The 25,426-nt window shown below is 60.0% G+C and overlaps 1 protein-coding gene across 4 annotated transcripts in view; it reads right to left on the bottom strand.

Moving 5' to 3' along the window:
• Positions 1-31: 31 nt before the first annotated feature.
• XAB2 (XPA binding protein 2) overlaps positions 32-25,426 on the bottom strand; it is a 38,178-nt gene continuing 12,783 nt past the window's right edge. For all 4 annotated transcript variants that reach the window (XM_074530160.1, XM_074530162.1, XM_074530161.1 and 1 more), the window contains 12 exons: positions 23,144-23,295; positions 21,485-21,604; positions 17,786-17,917; positions 13,506-13,637; positions 11,903-12,010; positions 9,636-9,798; positions 7,173-7,363; positions 6,090-6,212; positions 4,532-4,703; positions 3,741-3,867; positions 916-1,007; positions 32-139 (listed from right to left, as the gene is read on the bottom strand). In XM_074530160.1, the coding sequence (XP_074386261.1) occupies positions 78-139; positions 916-1,007; positions 3,741-3,867; positions 4,532-4,703; positions 6,090-6,212; positions 7,173-7,363; positions 9,636-9,798; positions 11,903-12,010; positions 13,506-13,637; positions 17,786-17,917; positions 21,485-21,604; positions 23,144-23,295 (1,574 nt within the window). In that variant the 3' untranslated portion in view covers positions 32-77. The remainder of the gene's footprint in view (positions 140-915; positions 1,008-3,740; positions 3,868-4,531; positions 4,704-6,089; positions 6,213-7,172; positions 7,364-9,635; positions 9,799-11,902; positions 12,011-13,505; positions 13,638-17,785; positions 17,918-21,484; positions 21,605-23,143; positions 23,296-25,426) is intronic.

Here is a 25,426-nt window from a genome sequence, read left to right as displayed (position 1 = left end):
TTTTTTGTTTTTATTGGGGGTGGGTGGGGGAGGGGCAGGGGGGTGGGGGAGGGGCGCCCCCCCCCGGTGGGGGGGTCTCAGTCGTCCTTGAGCCCCCCGAACACCGAGGCCGGGACCTTCCTCTGCTCCAGCTGCACCTCTGGGGGGGGGGGAGAGAAACGGGGGGGTCAGGGGGGTGGGGGGAGGGGCAGGAACCCATCCCCCACCTGGGAAACCCCCAAACCCCCCCCCTTGCCCCCCACCCCCATTTTCAGCCCCTCCCCCAATCCCAGTGTTCCCAGTCCCAATCCCGGTGCCCCTCCCCCACCTTGGTACTGCCCGGCTCCTCCCCCTTTGTGCCCATTTCCCCCTGCCCCTCCCCCCACCATTGGGCCCCTCCCCCTCTCTCAGCCCCTCCCCCAGGCCCCTCCCTCATCATTAGCCCCGCCCCCCCGGGTCCATCGGGCTCCTCCCCTCCCTTAGCCCCGCCCCTGGTACCGTCAGGCTCCTCCCCCTCCTCCATGCCTTGCCCCCCCCCGGGTACCATCAGGCCCCTCCCTCTCCCTTAGCCCCGCCCACCCGATTCTGCCTGGCCCCTCCCCCCGGTACCACCAGGCCCCTCCTCATCATTAGCCCCGCCCCCCAGTACCATCAGGCTCCTCCCCCAACCCCACCCCTCGCTTGCCAGGCCCCACCCCCGGTACCATTGGGCTCCTCCCCCATCATTAGCCCCTCCCCCCGGTTCTATCAGGCCCCGCCCCCCATACCGTCAAGTCGCTCCCCCTCCCTTGGCCCCACCCCCGGTACCGTCAGGCCCCTCCCTTAGCCCCGCCCCCGGTACAGTCAGGCCCCGCCCTCCTGGTACTGTCAGGCCCCTCCCCTCCCTTAGCCCCGCCCCCGGTGCCGTCAGGCCCCTCTCAGCCCCGCCCCCGGTACCGTCGGGCTCCTCCCCCTCCTCGTCCAGGTCGATCTCCTCGGGGTTCCCCTGCAGCGACAGCGGCGGCTCCGAGACCCCGGCACCCTCAGCCCTGAACCCCAAAACACGGACAGGACATCAGGGACACCCCAAAATACAGACAGGACATCAGGGACACCCCGAAACACAGACAGGGACCCCAAAACACAGACAGGACATCAGGGACACCCCAAAACACAGACAGGACATCAGGGACACCCCGAAACACAGACAGGGACCCCGAAACACAGACAGGACATCAGGGACACCCCAAAACAGAGACAGGAACCCCAAAACACAGACAGGAACCCCAAAACACAGACAGGACATCAGGGACAGGGACCCTGAAACACAGACAAGGACAGCAAAATCAGGGACAGGAACCCCAAAAACAGGGACAGGGACACCCCAAAACACAGACAGGGAGACACCAGATCAGGGACACCCCAAAACAGAGACAGGAACCCCAAAACTCAGGGCAGGAAATCAGGGACAGGGACACCCCAAAACAGAGACAGGAACCCCGAAACAGAGACAGAGACCCCAAAATCAGGGACAGGAATCCCAAAATCAGAAATGGGACCCCAAAACAGAGACAGAGACAGGAATATGAGATCAGGAACAGGAACACCCCAAAATCATCCAGGGACCCCAAAATCAGAGACAGAGACACCAGATCAGGAACAGGAACCCCAAAACCATCCAGGGACCCCAAAATCAGAGACAGAAACAGAAACCCCAGATCAGGAACAGGGACCCCAAACCAGAAACAAGGACCCCAAAATCAGGGGCAGTAACATGAGATCAGAAATGGAGACCCCAAACCAGAAACAGAAACAGGGACCCCAAAATCAGAGACACCAGATCAGGAACAGGAACCCCAAAACCATCCAGAGACCCCAAAAACAGAGACACGAGCTCAGAAACAGAGACACCCCAAAATAAAAAACTGGGACCCCAAAACCACCCAGAACTCCAAATCTGAAACAGGGACAGGAACACCCCAAAATCAGAAACAAAAACATCCCAAATTCAGACCTGGGACCCCAAAATCAGAACTGGGACCCCAAATCAGAAACAGAACTTGAGACACGAGATCAGGAACAGGAACAGAAACACCAAATCAGAAACAGAGACCCCCAAAACCACCCAGAGACCCCCAAAATCAGAGACAGAAACCCCAGATCAGAAACAGAGACACCCCAAAATCAAAAACTGGGACCCCAAAATCAGAAATGGGACCTCAAATCAGAGACAGAAACAGAGACCCCAAAATCAGAAACAGGAACAGAGACAGGAACAGCCCAAAATCAGAAACAGGGACCCCCAAAACCACCCAGAGACCCCCAAATCAGAAACAGAGACAGGAACACCCCAAAATCAGAGCTGGGACTCCAAAATCACCCAGGGACCCCCAAAAAACACTCAGGGACCACAAATCAGAAACAGAGACAGCCCAAAATCAGAGCTGGGACCCCAAATCAGAACCGGGGACCTCCACAATCACCCAGGGACCCCAAAATCAGAGTCAGAGATGGAAACCCCAAATCAGTAACAGAAACACCCCAAAATCAGAGACAGAGACCCCAAATCAGCACTGGGGACCCCAAATCAGAACCAGGGACCCCAAAATCAGCACGGAGACCCCCAAAGTCACCCTGCGCCCCCAGAGTTGAAAAATTTTGGGGGGTCCCATGAGCGCCAGGGACCCCAAATGAGCATCAGGGACCCCAAATGAGCACCCACCCACCACGGGCTGTGTGAAATGGGCGTGGTAGGGCAGAGTGGGTGTGGCAGTGGGTGTGGCTATGTGTGGGTGGGTGTGGCAGTGGGCATGGCAGGATTGGGTGGGTGTGTCAGTGGGCATGTCAGGGTTAGGTGGGTGTGTCAGTGGGTGTGTCAGGGTTAGGTGGGTGTGTCAGGGTTAGATGGGTGTGTCAGGGTTAGCTGGGTGTGTCAGGGTTAGGTGGGTGTGTCAGTGGGTGTAGCAGTGTTAGGCAGTGGGCGTGTCTCACCTGACGAACAGCACGTGCTGGGTGGGGCAGGGTGGGTGTGTCAGGGTTAGGTGGGTGTGTCAGTGGGTGTGTCAGGGTTAGGTGGGTGTGTCAGTGGGTGTGTTAGGGTTAGATGGGTGTGTCAGGGTTAGGTGGGTGTGTCAGTGGGTGTAGCAGTGTTTGGCAGTGGGCGTGTCTCACCTGACGAACAGCACCTGCTGGGTGGGGCGGGGCAGGGTGGGTGTGTCAATGGGTGTATCAGGGTTAGCTGGGTGTGTCACTGGGTGTGTCAGGGCAGAGTGGGTGTGTCAGGGTTAGGTGGGTGTGTCGGTGTGTCAGGGTTAGATGGGTGTGTCAGTGGGTGTGTCCATTTCAGTGGGCGTGTCTCACCTGACAAACAGCACCTGCTGGGTGAGGCTGGGTGGGTGTGTCAGTGGTGTGTCAAGGCATAGTGGGTGTGTCAGTGGGTGTGTCAGGGCAGAGTGTGTCAGGGTTAGATGGGTGTGTCAGTGGGCGTGTCTGTGTCAGTGGGCGTATCTCACCTGACGAACAGCACCTGCTGGGTGGGGTGGGGCAGGGCGGGTGTGTCAATGGGTGTATCAGGGTTAGCTGGGTGTGTCAGTGGGTGTGTCAGGGTTAAGTGGGTGTGTCAGGGTTAGATGGGTGTGTCAGTGGGCGTGTCCGTTTCAGTGGGTGTGTCTCACCTGACGAACAGCACCTGCTGGGTGGGGCTGGGTGGGTGTGTCAGGGCAGGGTGGGTGTGTCAGTGGGTGTGTCAGGGTTAGGTGGGTGTGTCGGTGGGCGTGTCTCACCTGACGAACAGCACCTGCTGGGCGGGGCGGGGCGTGTCCCGCTGGGCCTCGGCCGCCAGCGCCTCCGCGCGCTGCTCCAGCAGCTTCATCTCGTCCAGGCCGCTCTGCCCCGGGGCCAGGTCTGACACTGCGGGCGGGGAGGGGTCAGGGGGCTCGGGACCCCCGGGACTCCCCCATTGAAACCCCCATGGACACCCGGGACCCCCCACAGCACCCGGGGCCAGGTCTGACACTGCGGGCGGGGAGGGGTCAGGGGGCTCGGGACCCCCGGGAACCCCCCATGGATCCCCACGGACACCCAGGACCCTCTGAGATCCCCGTCAGGACCCCCCGTGTCCCCCCAGTGCCCCTCACAGTGCCATACCTGTACCCTCCCTGTGCCCTCCCTGTGCCCTCCCCTGGTGCGTATCATACCTCTACCCATCTCCTTTACCCTCCCTGTGCCCTGCTGCAATACCTGTGCTGTACCTGTGCCCCTCTCACCTGTGCCCCCATGCCCTGGCATTCCCGTACCCGTGCCCCCCGGCATTCCCGTACCCGTGCCCCCTGGCATTGCCGTACCCGTGCCCCCTGGCATTCCCGTACCCGTGCCCCCTGGCATTCCCACACCTGTGCCCCCTGGCATTCCCATACCCGTGCCCCCTGGCTTTCCCGTACCTGTGCCCCCTGGCATTCCCGTACCCATGCCCCCTGGCATTGCCATACCTGTGCCCCCTGGCATTGCCGTACCCATGCCCCCCATGCCCTGGCATTGCCGTACCCATGCCCCCCATGCCCTGGCATTGCCGTACCTGTGCCCGTGGCGCTGCCCGACACCTTGAGCATCTGCGAGGCCATGAAGTTCACCTGTGTGTTGTAGGTGGCCTGGACGCTGCGCTTGATCCGCAGCATCTCCCGGATGGTGTCCTCGTTACCGTGGCGGATCTCGAACTCCTTCCAGGTCTGCCAGAAACTGCCCGTGATCTGACAGACACACAGACAGACAGACGGACAGGGTCAGCGTCTCCTGCCAGAAACTGCCCGTGATCTGACACACAGACACACAGACAGACGGACAGGGTCAGCATGTCGAACTGCTGACAGAAACTGCCAGAAACTGCCCATGATCTGACAGACAGACAGACAGACACACAGACAGACGGACAGACGGACAGGGTCAGCGTCTCCTGCCAGAAACTGCCCGTGATCTGACGGACAGACAGACAGACACACAGACAGACAGACAGGGTCAGCATCTCAAACTGCTGACAGAAACCGCCAGAAACTGCCCGTGATCTGACAGACAGACAGACAGACAAGGTCAGCACCTGAAACTGCTGACAGAAACTGCCTGTGATCTGGGACAGACAGACAGACAGGGTCACTGTTTCCTGCCAGAAACTGCCCGTGATCTGGGACACACAGACACACAGACAGACAGACAGGGTCAGCATCTCAAACTATTTCCACATCTGCCAGAATCTGCCCATGATCTGGGACGGACAGACAGACAGACAGAGTCATTGTTTCCTGCTAGAAACTGCCCATGATCTGGGACAGACAGACGGACATGGGGAGACTCCTGGCCAGGAGCCACCTCAGCCAAGGGGCGCAGATCTGGGAGCAGCGAGAGTCCCCAGTGTCCCCAATCCCTCCCAGTATCCCCAGTATATCCCAGTCCCTCCCAGTATCCCCAGTATATCCCAGTCCCTCCCAGTACATCCCAGTCCATCCCAGTCCCCTCAGTCTCACCCGTGGGTCACAAATGGGTGTCCCCAGTATATCCCCAGTATATCCCAGTATATCCCAGTATCCCCAGTCCCCCCAGTCTCACCCTGGGGTCGCAGATCTGGGAGCAGTGGGTGTCCCCAGCCCCTCCCAGTATATCCCAGTCCATCCCAGTATCCCACTGTCACCCAAGGATCACGTATCTGTGAGCAGTGGGTGTCCCCAGTCCCTCCCAGTATATCCCAGTATATCCCAGTGCCCCCAGTCTCACCCGGGGGTCGCAGATCTGTGAGCAGTGAGTGTCCCCAGCCCTTCTCAGTCCCTCCCAGTCCATCCCAGTCCACCCCAGTCCCCCCAGTCTCACCCGTGGGTCACAAATGGGTGTCCCCAGTATATCCCAGTATCCCCAGTCCCCCCAGTCTCACCCATGGATCACAGATCTGTGAGCAGTGGGTGTAGATGGCGTGTGCCCGATGCACATCGCCCAGTCCATCCCAGTCCCTCCCAGTCCATCCCAGTATATCCCAGTATATCCCAGTCCATCCCAGTCCCTCCCAGTCCATCCCAGTCCATCCCAGTATATCCCAGTCCCTCCCAGTCCATCCCAGTCCATCCCAGTATATCCCAGTGCCCCAGTCTCACCCTGGGGTCACAGATCTGGGAGCAGTAGGTGTAGATGGCGCGTGCCCGATCCACCTCGCCCAGTTTGCACTCCATGTCGGCGAAGCGCAGGCACAGCTCCCGCGCGGCATCATCACCGAGAACCTGGGACAGGGACGGGGCACCTGGCACACCTGGCACACCCAGTGCCCACCTGCACCACCCAGTGCCCACCTGCGCCACCCAGCACCTGGGACAGGGATGGGGGCACCTGGCACACCTGGCACACCTGGCACACCCAGTGCCCACCTGGGACACCCAGCATCTGGGACATGGGGACACCTGTGCCCACCTGTGCCCACCTGCGCCACCCAGCACCTGGGACAGGGATGGGGGCACCTGGGACACCTGGCACACCTGGAACCAGCTGTGCCACCTGTGCCTATGTGTAACCTCCTGTGCCCATCTATGCCCAGCTGTACACACCTCTGTCCCCACTGCCCACCTGTGCCACCTGTACCCACCTGTGACACCTATGCCCAGCTGTACACACCTGTACCCATCTGTGCCCACAGCTGTGGGTGAACCCAAAGAGCTCTGGGTACCCCCCCTGTGTCCACAGGTGTGTCCAGGTGTGCCCAGGTGCCCACCTCAATGGCTCTCTGGTAGATGGGGTGCGTGTGGGTGACCCCAAGGAGTTCAGTGCCCCCATCCCCATGTGTACCCATGTGTACCCAGGTGTGCCCAGGTGTGCCCACCTCGATGGCCCGCTGGTAGATGGGGCGCGTGTGGGTGACCCCGAAGAGCTCGGCCGCCCGCCGGATGTAGATGTGGAACCCACCCCAGGTGTGCCCAGGTGTACCCAGGTGTGCCCAGGTGTACCCAGGTGTGCCCAGGTGCCCCAGGTGTACCCAGGTGCCCACCTCGATGGCTCTCTGGTAGATGGGGCGCGTGTGGGTGACCCCTCAGTGCCCCCATCCCCAAGTGTGTACCCAGGTGCCCCAGCTGTGCCCAGGTGCCCCAGGTGTGCCTAGGTGTGTGTCCAGGTGTACCCAGGTGTGCCCAGGTGTGTCCAGGTGTACCCAGGTGTGTGCCCAGGTGTACCCAGGTGCCCCAGGTGCCCACCTCGATGGCCCGCTGGTAGATGGGGCGCGTGTGGGTGACCCCGAAGAGCTCGGCCGCCCGCCGGATGTAGATGTGGAACATGTCGCGCTGCTGCTCGGGCGGCACCGCCCGCGTGCCCCGCTCGTACACGGCCATGGCGCGCCGGGCCAGCCCAAACTGCTCCTCCAGGCGGGCGTACAGCAGGTAGATGGCTGCGGCACGGACGGACAGACGGACAGTCAGGGACAGGGACAGGGGACAGGGACATGGGGACAGACAAGGACAGGGACAGGGACAGACAGGGACAGGGACAGACGGGACAGGGAGACACAGGGACAGACAGAGGGACAAGGATAGGGGACAGAGGGACAGGGACATGGGGACAGACAGGGACACAGGGACAGAGAGAGGGACAGGGATAGGGGACATGGGGACAGGGACATGGGGACAGACAGGGACACAGGGACAGACAGAGGGACAGGGATAGGGGACATGGGGACAGGGACACAGGGACAGACAGGGACAGACAGGGACAGGGATAGGGGACATGGGGACAGGGACACAGGGACACATGGGGACAGTCACAGACAGCCAGGGGACAGGGGAGCACACAGGGACAGGAGGAGACAGGGACAGGGACATGGGGACACAGGGACAGGGATAGGGGACAGGTACAGGGACAGACAGGGGACAGTCAGGGACAGAAGCACAGACAGAGACAGGAATGGGGACAGGGACAAGGAGGGGACAGGGGCCGGGAGGGACAGGGACAAGAACAAGAAAACGGGACAGCCAGGGACAGGGACAGAGGGACAGGAGGGGACAGGGACAGGGGGACACAAGGACACACAGAGGACAGGGACAGGGACAGAGGGACAGGGGACAAGGACAGGGACAGGGGACAGGGATAGGGGACAGGGACAGGGACATGGGAATGCACAGGGACAGGAGGAGACAGAGAGGACAGGGACAGGGATGGGGACAAGGACAGGGGACAGGGGACAAAGGGACAGACGGACAGGAATGGGGACAGGGACAGGTACAGGGACAGGGAGGGGACAGGGGCAGGAACAAGAAAATGGGACAGGGGACAGGGACATGGGGACAGACAGGGACAGGAGCGGACAGAGACATGGGGACACAGGGTAGACAGAGGACAGGGACAGTGAGGGAACAGGGACATGGGGACACACAGGGACAGTCACAGACAGGGACAGGGACATGGGGACAGGGACAGGGGCAAGGGACAGTGAGGGGACAGGGGTGGGACAGGGATGGGACAGGGGAGAGGGACATAGGGACAGGAGCAGTGAGGGACAGGGACAGGGGACAGAGAGGGGACAGGGAAGGGACAGTGACAAGGAAGGACAGGGACAGGGATAGGGTGAGGGGACAGGGCGAAGGAGAGGAGCAGGGACAAGGGACAGTGAAGAGACAGGGACAGGGAGGGGACAGGGAGGGGACAGGGACACAGATACCTGCCATGTCCCCACTGCCCCCCATGTCCCCAATGCCCCCAGTGACTCCACTGCCCCCAATGCCTCCAATGTCCCAACTGCCCCCCATGTCCCTGATGCCCCCCATTGTCCCCGATGTCCCCAATGCCCTCCCTTGTCCCCAGTGCCCCCACTGCCCCCATAACCCCAATGTCCCCCCCCAATATCCCCCTCCCCCCATGTCCCCAATGCCCCCCATGTCCCCAATATCCCCACTCCCCCCCTGTCCCCCATGCCCCCACTGCCCCCCATATCCCCAATGCCCCCGATGCCCCCCACATCCCCGATGTCCCCAGTGCCTTCCCCAACCCCAGTGCCCCCAGTATCCCCAATGTCCCCACTGCCCCCCATGTCCCTGATGCCCCCACTGCCCCCCATGTCCCCATATCCCCCAATGCCCCCACTGCCCCCCTGATGTCCCCATATCCCCCCAATGTCCCCAGTGTCCCCAGTGCCCTCCCCTCTCCCCCACTGCCCCAAACAACTCCCACGTCCCCCATCCCCAATGCCCCCCCATGTCCCCCATGTGACCATATCCCCCCATTGCTCCCCATGTCCCCACATTACCCAATGTCCCCAGTGTCCCCACTGCCCCAAACAACTCCCATGTACCCCATCCCAAATGCCCCCCATGTCACCATATCCCCCAATGTCCCCAATGTCCCCACTGCCCCCCATGTCCCCACTGCCCCCTGATGACCCCATATCCCCCAATGTCCCCAATGTCCCCCATATCCCCCCATGTCCCCCAGTGTCCCCAGTGCCCTCCCCTGTCCCCAGTGCCCCAAACAACTCCCATGCACCCCATCCCCAAGGCCCCCCATGTCCCCACTGCCCCCCCATGTCCCCAATGTCCCCAAAGCCCCCCCATGTCCCCATATCCCCCCATATCCCCAGTGTCCCCAATGCCCTCCCCTGTCCCCAGTGTCCCCCACTGCCCCCCATGTCCCCAGTGTCCCCAGTGCCCCTCCCCTGTCCCCTGTCCTACTCTTGGCGTGCTGGGGGGGGCACCCGTCCAGCGCCTGCTCGAAGAGGTCCCGGGCGCGCTCCAGCTTGCGGCCGCCGTACCGGGCCACGAACTTGGACAGGTACGTGAGCCACAGGTCCCCGACGTGCGGCCAGCGGAACAGCGCGATGCCGCGCTCGTAGGCCTGGGGGGACATGGGGACGTTGGGGACATGGTGACACCAGCGGAACAGCGCGATGCCGCGCTCGTACGCCTGCGGGGACATTGGGGACATCAGCATGGGGACATTGGGGACATTGGGGACAGTGACATGGCAGTGCCACAGGTCCCTGACGTGCGGCCAGCGGAACAGCGCGATGCCGCGCTCGTACGCCTGCGGGGACACGGGGGACATTGGGGACATGGTGACACCAGCGGAACAGCGCGATGCCGCGCTCGTACGCCTGCGGGGACATTGGGGACATCAGCATGGGGACATTGGGGACATTGGGGACAGTGACATGGCAGTGCCACAGGTCCCTGACGTGCGGCCAGCGGAACAGCGCGATGCCGCGCTCGTACGCCTGCGGGGACACGGGGACATTGGGGACATGGTGACACCAGTGGAACAGCGTGATGCCGTGCTCGTACGCCTGCGGGGACACGGGGACATTGGGGACATCAGCATGGGGACATGGTGAAACCAGCGGAACAGGGCGATGCCACGCTCGTACGCCTGGGGGGACATGGGGGACATCAGTGCCACCAGCGGAACAGCGCGATGCCGCACTCACAGGGCCTGAGGGGACATGGGGGACATGGGGACATTGGGGACACTGGGGACATTGGGGACATGGTGACACCAGCAGAACAGCGCGATGCTGCGCTCATAGGCCTGAGGGGACATGAGGACATTGGGGACATTGGTGACACCAGCGGAACAGCACGATGCTGCGCTTGTAGGCCTGAGGGGACACGGGGACATCAGCATGGGGACATTGGGGACAGTGACATGGCAGTGCCACAGGTCCCCAACGTGCGGCCAGCGGAACAGCGCGATGCCGCGCTCACAGGCCTGAGGGGACACGGGGACGTTGGGGACATTGGGGACATCAGCATGGGGACATCGGGGACATTGGGGACATTGGGGACACGGTGCCACCAGCGGAACAGCACGATGCTGCGCTCACAGGCCTGAGGGGACATTGGGGACATGGGGACATCAGTGCCACCAGCGGAACAGCGCGATGCCATGCTCGTACACTTGCAAGGACATTGGGGACATCAATGTGGGGACATTGGGGACATCAGCATGGTGACATTGGGGACACGGTGACACCAGCAGAACAGTGCGATGCTGCGCTCATAGGCCTGAGGGGACATTGGGGACATTAGCGTGGTGACATGGTGCCACCAGCGGAACAGTGCGATGCCACCTGAGGGGACATGAGGACATTGGGGACATCAGTGTGGGGACATTGGAGACATTGGTGACACCAGCAGAACAGTGCGATGCCATGCTCGTAGGCCTGAGGGGACATTGGGGACACTGGGGACATTGGGGACATCAGCATGGGGACACAGGGATGTGGTGCTGCCACCGGAACAGCGCGATGCCGCGCTCTGTGGTGACATGGGGACATTGGGGACACTGGGGACATTGGGGACACGGTGTCACCACCACACAGCGCAATGTCCCACCCGTGTGCCCATGGGGACACCCTCGTGAGGCACAGGGCCACTGTGGTGTCCCCAACTCCCTCCTGGGGTGTCCCCAACACATTCCTGGGGTGTCCCCACCAACCCCTCCAGCCACAGTGTCCCCCAACCCCTCTGGGTGTCCCCAACCCCTCTGGGTGTCCCCAACCCCTCTGGGTGTCCCCAGCCACTCCCCTGGGTGTCCCCATCCCCTGCTATGCTGCGCTGTCCCTGCAGTGTCCCCAATGTCCCCACAGTGTCCCCATTGTCACCTTGAAGCTGTCCTCGAAGCCGCCGTGCTCCCCCAGCTCCCCCATTGTCCCCTGGTTGTCCCCATTGTCCCCACAGTGTCCCCATGAAGCTGTCCTTAAAGCAGCCGTGGTCCTCCAGCTCCCCCATTGTCCCTGGCTGTCCCATTGTTGCCAGCTGTCCCTGCAGTGTCCCATCTGTCCCCAGCTGTCCCCGGCTGTCCCTGGCTGTCCCTGCAGTGTCCCATCTGTCCCCATCTGTCCCCAGCTGTCCCAGCTGTCCCTGGCTGTCCCCAGCTGTCTCTGTCTATCCCCAGCTGTCCCAGCTGTCCCTGCAATGTCCCCACAGTGTCCCCGTGTCACCTTGAAGCTGTCCTCGAAGCGCCCGTGCTCCTCCAGCAGCAGCGCGTAGTTGATGACGATCTGGGGGGTGGCGATGCGCAGGTCCAGGATATACACACTGCGGGTGGACTGGGGACACAGGGGACAGAGGGGACATGGGGGACAGAGGGGACACGGGGACAGCAGGGGACAGAGGGGACAGCAGGGGACAGCAGGGGACACGGGGACAGAGGGGACAGAGGGGACATGGGGACACCAGGGGACAGCAGGGGGATATGGGAACAGGGACAGAGGGGACAGCAGGGGGACATGGGACACCAGGGACAGAGGGGGCACAGGGAGGGCACAGGGGACAGCAGGGACAGGGACAGACAGGACACAGGGATAGGGACAGGAGGAACAGGGACATGGGGACACCAGGGGACAGCAAGGGACAGGGACAGGGACACCAGGGGGACATGGGGACAGGGACAGGAGGGGACAGGGACAAGGACAGAGATACCAAAGGACAGACAGGGACAGGGACATGGGGACAGGACAGGGGACAGCAAGGGGACAGGGGGACACCAGGGGACAGGGACATGGGGACAGAGGGACACCAGGAGGACATGGGGACAGAGGACACAGTGACATGGGGACAGCAGGGGACAGAAGGACATCAGGGGGACAGAGGGGACACCAGGGGACATGGGGACAGGGACAGGACAGGGATGGGGAGAGAGGGGACATGGGGACAGGGAACATGAGGACACAGGACATGGATGGGGACAGAGAGAGGGACAGGGGGACACAGGGACAGAGGGGACAGAGGGGACAGCAGGGTCACAGCCACGCCCAGCACCCCCAGACACCGTGGGGCGATGGGCACACCGTGTCCCCATGCCAGCCCCATGCCCAGCCTGGTGTCCCCAGGTGTCCCGAGGCCACCCAGGTGTGCCCTGTGCCCCCCCCAATGCCCCCAGGTGACCCCCAGGTGCCCCCACATCAGCCCAGGTGCGTCCCAGCTGTTCCCAGGTGCCCTCAGGTGTCCCCCAAGCCCATCCCAATGTCCCCAGGTGTGCCCAGGTACCCACAGGTGCCCCGGTGCCCACCTGGAAGGTGCCCAGGCTCTCCTCCAGCTCTGCCAGCATCGCCCACACCCATCCCAATGTCCCCAGCTGTACCCAGGTGTGTGCCCATATCCCCAAGGTGCCCAGGTGTGCCCAGGTGCCCCAGGTGCCCACCTGGAAGGTGCCCAGGCTCCCCTCCAGCTCTGCCAGCATCGCCCACACCCATCCCCAGCTGTACCCAGGTGTGTGCCCATGTCCCCAAGGTGCCCAGGTGTGTCCCCAGATGTCCCCAGGTATATCCCCATGTGCCCAGGTGCGTGCCCAGGTATGTGCCCATGTCCCCAGGTGTGTGCCCATGTCCCCAGGTGTGTACCCAGGTGTGTGCCCATGTACCCAGGTGTGTGCCCATGTCCCCAGGTACCCACAGGTGCCCACCTGGAAGGTGCCCAGGCTCTCCTCCAGCTCTGCCAGCATCGCCCACACCCATCCCAATGTCCCCAGGTGCGTGCCCAGGTATATCCCCATGTACCCAGCTGTACCCAGGTGTGTGCCCAGGTGTGTGCCCAGGTGCCCACCTGGAAGGTGCCCAGGCTCTCCTCCAGGTCTGCCAGCATCGCCCACACCCTCAGGTTTTTGTAGAGCCGGTTCTGCACCGGCTCCGAGCTGTCGAAGTACTCGGCCCGGCGGGAGGGGAGCGCCGTGGCTTTCTGCGGGAAAAACGGGGAAAACGGTCAAAATGGGGAAAATGGGAAATTATGAAAACAGGAAAATGGGGAAAATGGGGAAAATGGGGGAAAATGGGGGAAAATGGAGAAAATGGGAGGAAATGGGGGAAAATTGAGGAAAAAAGGGGAAAAAAACAGGGAGAAAAACAGAGGAAAATGGGGGGGGAAGCAGGAAAATCGGGAAAAAAGGGGGAAATGGGGTAAAATGGGGAAAATTGGGGAAAATGGGGAAAAACAGAGGAAAAAAATGGGAAAAGGGAGAAAATGGGAGGGAAAGGGGGGGAAATGGGGAAAAAAGGGGGAAAGGGGGAAAGGTGGAAATGGGGGAAGGGGAAAATGGGGAAATTGAGAAAAATGGGGGAATGGGGGAAAATTGAGGAAAAAAGGGGAAAAAAAACGTGGAAAAACAGGGGAAAAGGGGGGGGTAAGCAGGAAAATGGAGAAAAAAGGGGAAATGGGGAAAATTGGGGAAAATGGGGAAGAAACGGGGAAAAATTGAGGGAAAAGGGGAAAAACAGAGGAAAAAAATGGGAAAAGGGAGAAAATGGGGGGAAAGGGGGGGAAATGGGGGAATGGGGAAAATTACGAAAATGAGGAAAAATGGGGAAATGGGGAAAATGGGGGAAATGGAAAAAATGGGAGGAAATGGGGGAAAATTGAGGAAAAAAGGGGACAAAACAGAGGAAAAAACAGGGGAAAAGGGGGGGTAAGCAGGAAAATGGGGAAAAAAGGGGAAATGGGGAAGAAACGGGGAAAAATTGAGGGAAAAGGGGAAAAACAGAAGAAAAACGGGAAAAAGGAGAAAGGGGAGAAAATGGGGGGGAAAGGGGGCGAAATGGGGAAAAAAGGGGGAAATGGGGTAAAATGGGGAAAATTGGGGAAAATGGGGAAGAAACAGGGAAAAATTGAGGGAAAAGGGGAAAAAAAGAGGAAAAAACGGGAAAAGGGGGAAAAGAGAGAAAATGGGGGGGGAAATGGGGAAAAAAGGGAAAAAGGGGGAAATGGGGGAATGGGGAAAATTGTGAAAATGAGGAAAAATGGGGGAATGGGGAAAATGGGGGAAAATGGGGGAAAATTGAGGGAAAAGGGGAAAAACAGAGGAAAAAACAGGAAAAGGGGGAAAAGGGAGAAAATGGGGGGGAAAGGGGGGGAAATGGGGAAAAAAGGGGGAAAGGTGGAAATGGGGGAAGGGGAAAATGGGGAAAATTAAGAAAAACGGGGGAATGGGGAAAATGGGGGGAAATGGAGAAAATGGGAGGAAATGGGGGAAAATTGAGGAAAAAAGGGAAGAAAACAGAGGAAAAAACAGGGGAAAAGGGGGGGTAAGCAGGAAAATGGAGAAAAAAGGGGAAATGGGGAAATGGGGAAAATTGGGGGGGAGGAAAAATGGGGAAGAAACGGGGAAAAAATTGAGGGAAAAACAGAGGAAAAAACGGGAAAAGGGGGAAAAGGGAGAAAATGGGGGGTAAAGGGGGAAAAAAGGGGGAAAGGTGGAAATGGGGGAAGGGGAAAATGGGGAAAATTAAGAAAAATGGGGGAATGGGGAAAATGGGGGGAAATGGGGGGAAAATGGGGAAAAAAGGGAAAACGGGGGAAACGGGGAAAATTGTGAAAATGAGGAAAAATGGGGGAATGGGGAAAATGGGGGGAAATGGAGAAAATGGGAGGAAATGGGGGAAAATTGAGGAAAAAAGGGGAGAAAACAGAGGAAAAAACAGGGGAAAAGAGGGGGTAAGCAGGAAAATAGAGAAAAAAGGGGAAATGGGGAAATGGGGAAATTGGGGAAAATGGGGAAGAAACGGGGAAAAATTGAGGGAAAAGGGGAAAAACAGAGGAAAAAACGGGAAAAGGGGGAAAAGGGAGAAAATGGGGGGGAAAGGGGGGGAAATGGGGAAAAAAGGGGGAAAGGTGGAAATGGGGGAAGGGGAAAAAGGGGAAAATTAAGAAAAATGAGGGAATGGGGAAAATGGGGGGAAATGGAGAAAATGGGGGAAAATTGAGGAAAAAAGGGGAGAAAACAGGAAAAAAACAGGGGAAAAGGGGGGGAAGAGAGAAAATGGGGGGGAAAAGGGGAGAATGGGAAAAAAGGGGAAATGGGAGGAAAAGGGGGAAATGGGGAAATTGGGGAGAAGGGGGGATATTGAGGAAAAAAGGAGAAAAAACAAGAAAAATGAGAAAAAAAGGGCAGAAAAAAGGGGGGAAAGGGGGAATAAGGGTGGGAAGGAGGGAAATGGGGGAAAATGGTGAAAATGGGGGGAATGATGAAAATGGGGGAAATTTGGGGAATTGGGGAAATTGTGAAGATGGGGAAAATGGGGGAAAGTGAGGAAAATTGGAGGGAATGGGGGAAAATGGGGGGAAAAGGGGAAAAATTGAGGAAGAAAGGGGAAAAAACAGAGGAAAAACAGGGAAAAAGGGGGAAAAGAGGGAAAAATGGGGGGAAAATGGGGGGGAACTTGAGGAAAAAAGGAGAAAAAAACAGTTAAAAAGAAAGAAAAAAGGGCAGGGAAAAGGGCTTTCCTGCCATTTGGGGTGCCCCAATTTTTGGGGTCCCCCATTCTTGGGGTCCCCCATTTTTGGGGTTCCCCATTTTCGGGGTGCCCAGTTTTTGGGGTTCCCATTTTTGGGTCCCCCCATTTCTGGGGTTCCCGTTTTTTGAGGTTCCCCATTTTCGGGGTGCTCGTTTTTTGGGGTCCCCCCATTTGCCCCATTTTTGGGGTTCTGTGTTTTTGGTGCCCTCGGTTTTGGGGTGCCCCATTTTTGGGGTTTCCTGCTATTTGGGGTGCCCCATTTTTGGGATTCTGTTTTTTGGTGCCCTCGGTTTTGGGGTGCCCCATTTTTGGGGTTTCCTGCTGTTTGGGGTTCCCCATTTTTGGGGCCCCTCCGTTTTTGGGGTGCCCATTTTTAGGGTGCCCTGTTTTTGGAGTCCCCCCCATTTGCGGGATTCCCATTTTTTTGGGGTTCCCATTTTGTGGGTTCCGCATTTTTGGGTTCCTTGTTTCGGTGGTTCCCCCATTTTTAGAGTTCCCGTGGGTTCCCCATTTTCTGGGTTCTCTATTTTTGGGGTCCCCCTGTTTTTGGGTGCTCATTTTTGGGTTCCCCATTTTCTGAGTTCCCCTGTTTTTGGGGTGCCCCCGTTTTCAGGGTTCCCCATGTTTTTGGGGTTCCCCATTTTTGGGTTCCCCATTTTCTGAGTTCCCTGGTTTTTGGGGTTCCCCATTTTTTGGGGTCCCCATTGTTTTTCAGGGTTCCCCTGTTTTTGGGGTCCCCCATTTTTTGGGTTCTTCATTTTTGGGGTCCCCATGTTTTCGGGGTTCCCCATTTTTGGGGTCCCCATGTTTTCAGGGTTCCCCGTTTTTGGGTTCCCCATTTTTGGGGTTTCCCGTTTTTGGGGTGCCCCCATTTTTTGGGGTCCTCATGTTTTTTGGATTCCCCGTTTTTGGGGTCCCCCCATTTTTGGGTTCCCCGTTTTTGGGGTCCCCATGTTTTCGGGGTTCCCTGTTTTTTGGGTGCCCCCGTTTTCAGGGTTCCCCATTTTTGGGTTCCCCATTTTTTGAGTTCCCCCGTTTTTAGGGTCCCCCGGTTTTTGGGGTTCCCCATTTTTGGGGTCCCCATGTTTTCAGGGTTCCCCTGTTTTTGGGGTCCCCCCTTTTTTTTGGGTTCCCCATTTTTGGGGTGCCCCCATTTTTGGGGTTCCCCGTTTTTGGGGTCCCCATGTTTTCGGGGTTCCCCTGTTTTTGGGGTTCCCCATTTTTGGGGTTCCCCGTTTTTGGGGTCCCCATGTTTTCGGGGTTCCCCGTTTTCTGAGTTCTCCCATTTTTTGGGTTCCCCGTTTTTGGGGTCCCCATGTTTTTGGGGTTCCCCATTTTTGGGGTCCCCATGTTTTCGGGGTTCCCCGTTTTTGGGGTCCCCATGTTTTCGGGGTTCCCCATTTTCTGAGTTCCCCCGTTTTTGGGGTCCCCCCATGTTTTCAGGATTCCCCTGTTTTTGGGGTCCGCATGTTTTCAGGGTTCCCCGTTTTTGGGGTCCCCCATTTTTGGGGTTCCCCGTTTTTGGGGTCCCCCATTTTTGGGGTGCCCATGTTTTCGTGGTTCCCCGTTTTGGGGTTCCCCGTTTGGGGGTGCCCTCACCCTGAGGACGGCCAGCGCCTCCTGGTGCCGCTGGTGCCGCAGCTCCAGCTCCCCGAACTCGCACCAGACGGCGGCGAGGTCCTCGACCCGACGGAACCGGACACGGGTGGCGCGGGACAGGATGGACCTGGCCTGGGGACAGTGACAGGGACATTGGGTACACAGGGGACAGGATGGACCTGGCCTGGGGACACCACTAGAGACATTGGGGACATCACTGGGGACAGTGGGGACACTGGGACAGGGACAGGAACTGCACCCAGGTGGCGCAGGACAGGATGGACCTGGCCTGGGGACATCACAGGGACAGTGGGGACAGGATGGACCTGGCCTGGGGACATCACAGGGACATTGGGGACATCATTGGGACATTGGGGACATCGTTGGGGACATTGGGGACAGGATGGATCTGGCCTGGGGACATCACAGGGACATTGGGGACAGGATGGACCTGGCCTGGGGACATTGGGGACATCATTGGGGACACGGGACAGGATGGACCTGGCCTGGGGACGTCAATGGGGACATCATTGGGGACATCATTGGGGACATCACTGACATCATTGGGAACAGGATGGAGCTGGCCTGGGGACACACTGGCGACATTGGAGACATCATTGGGGACATCATTGAGGACATCATTGGGGACATCATTTGGGACATTATTGGGGACATTGGGGACAGGATGGACCTGGCCTGGGGACACCACTAGGGACATTGGGGACATCATTGGGGACAGTGGGGACACTGGGACAGGGACAGGAACCGCACCCGGGTGGCGCAGGACAGGATGGACCTGGCCTGGGGACACATTGGGGACATCATTGGGGACACGGGACAGGATGGACCTGGCCTGGGGACACATTGGGGACATCATTGGGGACATTGGGGACATCGTTGGGGACATTGGGGACACCAGCGGGGACACTGGGGACATCATTGGAGACATTGGGAACAGGATGGACCTGCCTGGGGACATTGGGGACATCAATGGGGACATTGGGGACAGGATGGATCTGGCCTGGGGACATCATTGAGGACACAGGGACAGGATGGACCTGGCCTGGGGACATTGGGGACATCGTTGGGGACCTTGGGGACATCAACAGGAACCCCACCCGGGTGGCACGGGACAGGATGGACCTGGCCTGGGGACATCAATGGGGACATCATTGGGGACATGGGACAGGATAGACCTGGCCTGGGGACATCAATGGGGACATCATTGGGGACATGGGACAGGATAGACCTGGCCTGGGGACATCAATGGGGACATCATTGGGGACAGTGGGGACACTGGGACATTGGGACAGGAACCGCACCCGGGTGGCGCGGGACAGGATGGACCTGGCCTGGGGACACACTGGGGACACTGGGGACAGGATGGACCTGGCCTGGGGGACACACTGGGGACAACTGGGGACATCACTGGGGACAGGATGGACCTGGCCTGGGGACACACTGGGGACACTGGGGACATCATTGAGGACATGGGACAGGATGGACCTGGCCTGGGGACATCATTGGGGACATCATTGGGGACATCACTGGGGACAGGATGGACCCTGGCCTGGGGACATTGGGGACATCATTGGGGACACTGGGGACATCATTGGGGACATCACTGACATCATTGGGCACTGACATCATTGGGAACAGGATGGAGCTGGCCTGGGGACACACTGGGGACATTGGGGACATTGGAGACATCATTGGGGACATCATTGGGGACAGGATGGACCTGGCCTGGGGACATTGGGGACATCATTGGGGACATCACTGGGGACAGGATCGACCTGGCCTGGGGACATTAGGGACAGGATGGAGCTGGCCTGGGGACACCACTGGGGACATTGGGGACATCATTGGGACATTGGGGACACTGGGACAGGGACAGGAACCGCACCCGGGTGGCGCGGGACAGGATGGACCTGGCCTGGGGACATCAATGGGGACATTGGGGACATCGTTGGGGACCTTGGGGACATCAACAGGAACCCGACCCGGGTGGCACGGGACAGGATGGACCTGGCCTGGGGACACTGGGGACATCATTGGGGACATTAGGGACAGGATGGACCTGGCCTGGGGACATTGGGGACATCGTTGGGGACATTGGGGACAGGATGGACCTGGCCTAGGGACATCAATGGGGACATTGGGGACACTGGGGACATCGTTGGGGACATCACTGACATCATTGGGAACAGGATGGACCTGGCCTGGGGACATTGGGGACATCATTGGGGACATTGGGGACAGGATGGACCTGGCCTGGGAACATCATTGGGGACATCATTGGGGACATCACTGGGGACACGGGACAGAATGGACCTGGCCTGGGGACACATTGGGGACATCACTGGGGACATCATTGGGAACAGGATGGACCTGGCCTGGGGGACATCAATGGGGACATTGGGGACATCATTGGGGACATCATTGGGGACATCATTGGGGAAACTGGGGACACATTGGGGACACCATCGGGGACAGGATGGACCTGGCCTGGGAACATCATTGGGGACATCATTGGGGACACAGGGGACAGGTTGGACCTGGCCTGGGGACACACTGGGGACACTGGGGACATCACTGGGGACATTGGGGACAGGATGGACCTGGCCTGGGGACATTGGGGACATCACTGGGGACAGGATGGAGCTGGCCTGGGGACACACTGGGGACATTGGGGATATCATTGGGGACAGGATGGACCTGGCCTGGGGACACCACTGGGGACATTGGGGACATCACTGGGACACTGGGGACACTGGGACAGGGACAGGATGGACCTGGCCTGGGGACATCATTGGGGACACCATTGGGACACTGGGGACACCATTGGGGACATGGGGACTCAGGGGACAGGGGGACACTGGGGACAGGAGGGGGCAGCTCTGGGGTTCCCAGGCAGATCTGGGGGCATCACTCGGGTTTGGGGTGTCCCAAGAGGGTGTGGAGGAGTCCCCCAGGTTTTGGGGTGTCCCAGGTGGATTTTAGGGTGTCCCCCAGGATTTGGGGGTGTCTCAGGTGTGTTGGGGGGTGTCCCCCAGGATTTGGGGGTGTCTCAGGTGTGTTGGGGGGTGTCCCCCACGTTTGGGGTGTCCCAGGCAGGTTTGGGGGTGTCCCCCAGGATTTGGGGTGTCCCAGGTGGATTTTGGGGGTGTCCCCAGGCAGGTTTTGGGGTGTCCCTCAGGATTTAGGTGTCCCCCAGGTTTGGGGTGTTCCAGGTGGGTTTTGGGGTGTCCCTCGGAGTTCAGGGATCCCATGCAGGATTTGGAGGTCCCAAACTGTTTTGGGGTGCCCCCCAGGCGGGTTTTGGGGTGTCCCCAGGTTTTGGGGTGTCTCAGGTGGATTTTGGTGTCTCCCAGGTTTTGGGGTGTCCCAGGTGGATTTTGGGGTGTCCCAGGTGTGTTTGGGGGTGTCCCTCAGGGTTCAGGGATCCCATGCAGGATTTGGGGTGTCCCCAGGTTTTGGGGTGTCCCAGGCAGGTTTGGGGGTGTCCACAGGATTTGGGATGTCCCTCAGGTTTTGAGGTGCCCTCCAGGTGGGTTTTGGGGTGTCCCAGGTGGGTCTGGGGGTGTCCCTCGGGGTTCAGGGATCCCATGCAGGATTTTGGGGTGTCCCAGGCAGGATTTGGGGTGCCCCTCAGGATTTTGGGGTGTCCCGTGCAGGTTTTGGGGTGCCCCAGCTCACGTCGTCCAGCTGCCCGTTGTCCTCGTAGAAGCGCGCGAACGCCACCCAGAGCTCGTGGGGGCGGCCGGTGGCGCGCTGGGGATCCACGGTGCGGACGGCCTCGGTGAACGTCTGGATGATCTGGGACGGACAGAGGGACACTGGGGACATCAGGGGACATTGGGGACACTGGGGACAGTCGGGACATTGGGGACAGCCAGGGGACAAAGGGACAGCCAGGGGATGCTGGGGATCCACGGTGCGGACGGCCTCGGTGAAGGTCTGGATGATCTGGGATGGACAGAGGGACACTGGGACATTGGGGACATTCAGGGGACACGGGGACACGGGGACATTGGGGACATTGGTGATAGCAGGGACATGGGGACATTGGGGACAGCCAGGGGACAAAGGGACATGGGGACAGCCAGGGGCACTGGGGATCCACAGTGCAGACGGCCTCCGTGAATGTCTGGATGATCTGGGACGGACACACGGACATTGGGGACACTGGGGACACTGGGGACATTGGGGACACTGGGGACAGTCAGGGGACATTGGGGATAGCGGGGACATGGGGACACTGGGGACATTGGGGACACTGGGGACAGTCAGGGGACATTGGGGATAGCAGGGACATGGGGACTTTGGGGGTAGCAGGGACATTGGGGATATTGGGGACACTGGGGACATTGGGGACAGTCAGGGGACATGGGGACATTGGGGATAGCAGGGACATGGGGACAGCCAGGGGACAAAGGGACATGGGGACAGTCAGGGGACATTGGGGACATGGGGACAGCCAGGGGTGCGCTGGGGATCCACGGTGCGGACGGCCTCTGTGAACGTCTGGATGATCTGGGATGGACACACGGACATTGGGGACATTGGGGACACTGGGGACACTGGGGACATTCAGGGGACATGGGGACATTGGGGATAGCAGGGACGTGGGGACACTGGGGACATTGGGGACACTGGGGACATTCAGGGGACATTGGGGACATGGGGACAGCCAGGGGCGCGCTGGGGATCCACGGTGCGGACGGCCTCTGTGAACGTCTGGATGATCTGGGACGGACACACGGACACTGGGGACACTGGGGACATTGGGGACATTGGGTGGGGACACTGGGGACATTGGGGACAATCAGGGGACATGGGGACACTGGGGATAGCAGGGACATTGGGGACATTGGGGACAATCAGGGGACATGGGGACATTGGGGATAGCAGGGACATGGGGACAGCCAGGGGACAAAGGGACATGGGGACACTGGGGACATTGGGGACAGCCAGGGGACATGGAGACATTGGGGACATGGGGACAGTCAGGGACCATTGGGGACACAGGGAGACATTGGGGACAGCCAGGGGACACTGGGGGCATGGGAATGTTGGGGCCATCAGGGACACCAGGGGACAGGGGGGACAGTCAGGGGACACTGGGGACAGCCAGGGGACATCAGGGACACCTGGGGACAGTGGGGACAGCAGGGGACAATGGGGATGGGGGGACATTGGGGACATGGGGGGACACGAGGGGACAGGGGACACACAGGCACAGCCAGGCCACAGCACAGTGACCATAACACCGCCCAACCCCCAAGCCACCCACCCCATAACCCCCCCGGGTGTCCCCCCCATGTCCCCCCCCGGTGTCCCCCGGTGTCCCCTGACCTTGTCGGGCTGTCCCTGGTGCAGGGCCACCCTCTTGTGCCACTCGTGCACGTTGTGCGGGTTCTGGCGCAGCAGCACGCTGTTGAGCAGCAGCGGCCGCCGCGACATCAGGCGCTCGAAGCGGGCCAGGCGCAGCTCCAGCTCCACCTCCTCTGCGGGAACACGGGGACACAGAGGTGACAGAGGGTCAGAGAGGTGACACAGGGACACACAGGGTGACACAGGGTCACACAGAGCGACACAGGGTCAGGGGACACAGGGACAGCGCCATCAGGCGCTCGAAGCGGGTCAGGCGCAGCTCCAGCTCCACCTCCTCTGTGGGGACAGGGGGACAGAGAGGTGACACAGAGTGACACAGGGTGATACAAGGTCAGGGGACACGGGGACATGGGGACACACAGTGACCCCCTGGGGACACAGGGACAGCACGGGCACAGTGCCATGAGCTGCTCGAAGCGGGTCAGGCGCAGCTCCAGCTCCACCTGCTCTGCGGGGACACAGGGACACACAGTGACACCCTGGGGACACAGGGACAGTGCGGGCACAGCGCTCGAAGCGGGCCAGGTGCAGCTCCAGCTCCACCTCCTCTGCGGGGACAGAGAGGTGACAGAGGGTCAGAGAGGTGACACAGGATGACACAGGGTGACACAGGGGTCACACAGAGTGACACATGGCGACACAGACTGACACACGGTGACACCGGGTCAGGGGACACAGGGACAGCATGGCTGCCGTGACATCAGCCACTCAAAGCGGGCCAGGTGCAGCTCCAGCTCCACCTCCTCTGCGGGGACAGAGAGGTGACACAGGGTCAGAGAGGTGACACAGGATGACACAGGATGACACAGGGTGACACAGGGCATGGGGACATGGGGATACACAGTGACCCGCTGGGGACACAGGGACAGCGCGGGCACAGCGCCATGAGCTACTCGAAGTGGGCGAGGCGCAGCTCCAGCTCCACCTGCTCTGTGGGGACACGGGGGACACTGGGGTCAGAGAGGTGACACAGAGTGACACAAGGTCAGGGGACACGGGGTCAGAGAGGTGACACAGAGTGACACAGGGTCACATAAAGTGACACAGGGACAGTGCAGGCACAGCGCCATGAGATGCTCAAAGCAGGCCAGGCACAGCTCCAGCTCCAGCTCCTCTGCGGGGACACAGGAACACAATGTCATACAGGGTGGCACAGGGACAGAAAGGTGACACAGAGTGACACAGGCTCAGGGGACACAGGGACAGTGCGGGCACAGCGCTCGAAGCGGGCCAGGCGCAGCTCCAGCTCCACCTCCTCTGCGGGGACACAGGGACAGAGAGGTGACACAGGGACAGAGGGGTCACACAGAGTGACACCGGGTCAGGGGACACAGGGACAGCGCGGGCACAGTGCCATGAGATGCTCAAAGCAGGCCAGGCGCAGCTCCAGTTCCAGCTCCTCTGCGGGGACACGGGGACACAGAGGTGACACAGAGTGACACACAGTGATACAGGGTGACACAGAGTGACACAGGGTGACAGAGGAGTCATACAGGGTCACAGGGGACACAGGGACACCGTGGGCACAGTGCCATGAGCTGCTCGAAACGGGCCAGGCGCAGCTCCAGCTCCACCTGCTCTGCGGGGACATGATGCCACACAGGGTGACACAGGGACAGAGAAGTGACACAGGGTCACACAGGGCCACAGGAGTGACAAAGGGTGACACAGGTGACATGGGTGACACAGGCGACACAGGTGACACAGGGGTCACACAGCATCAAGGGACACAAGGTGACAACGGTGACAGGGACACCCTGGGCACAGGGGCACCCCCTGCAGTTTTGGGGTCCCCTGTCCAGTTTTGGGGTGCCCCCTGTTTTCGGGGTACCCCGGATGCACCGTCCTGCCCCTGCCCCAGCTGTGCCTGTCCAGTTTTGGGGTTCCCAGCCTGTTTTTGGGGTGTTTCTCAAGATCCTGGCCCTGGCCCAGCTGTCCCTGCCCATTTTTGGGGGTTTCTCCCCCATTTTTGGGGTTCCCTGCCCGTTTTTGGGGTTTCTCCCCCATTTTTGGGGTTCCCTGCCCGTTTTTGGGGTTTCTCCCCCATTTTTGGGGTTCTCTGCCCGTTTTTGGGGTCCCTCTCACCGTCCTGCCCCTGCCCCAGCTGTCCCTGCCATTTTAGGGGTTTCTGCCCCATTTTTGGTGTGCCTTTCCCAATTTTTGGGGTCCCTTTCACTGTCCTGGCCCTGCCCCAGCTGTCCCTGCCATTTTTGGGGTTCCCCGCCAGTTTTTGGGGTTTCTCCC

The sequence above is a fragment of the Zonotrichia albicollis genome, chromosome 32, assembly GCF_047830755.1.
Source record: "Zonotrichia albicollis isolate bZonAlb1 chromosome 32, bZonAlb1.hap1, whole genome shotgun sequence".
NCBI classification, from domain to species: domain Eukaryota; kingdom Metazoa; phylum Chordata; class Aves; order Passeriformes; family Passerellidae; genus Zonotrichia; species Zonotrichia albicollis.
Note: the sequence above shows the minus strand (reverse complement) of the source record. Positions and strands in the feature narration are given on the sequence as shown.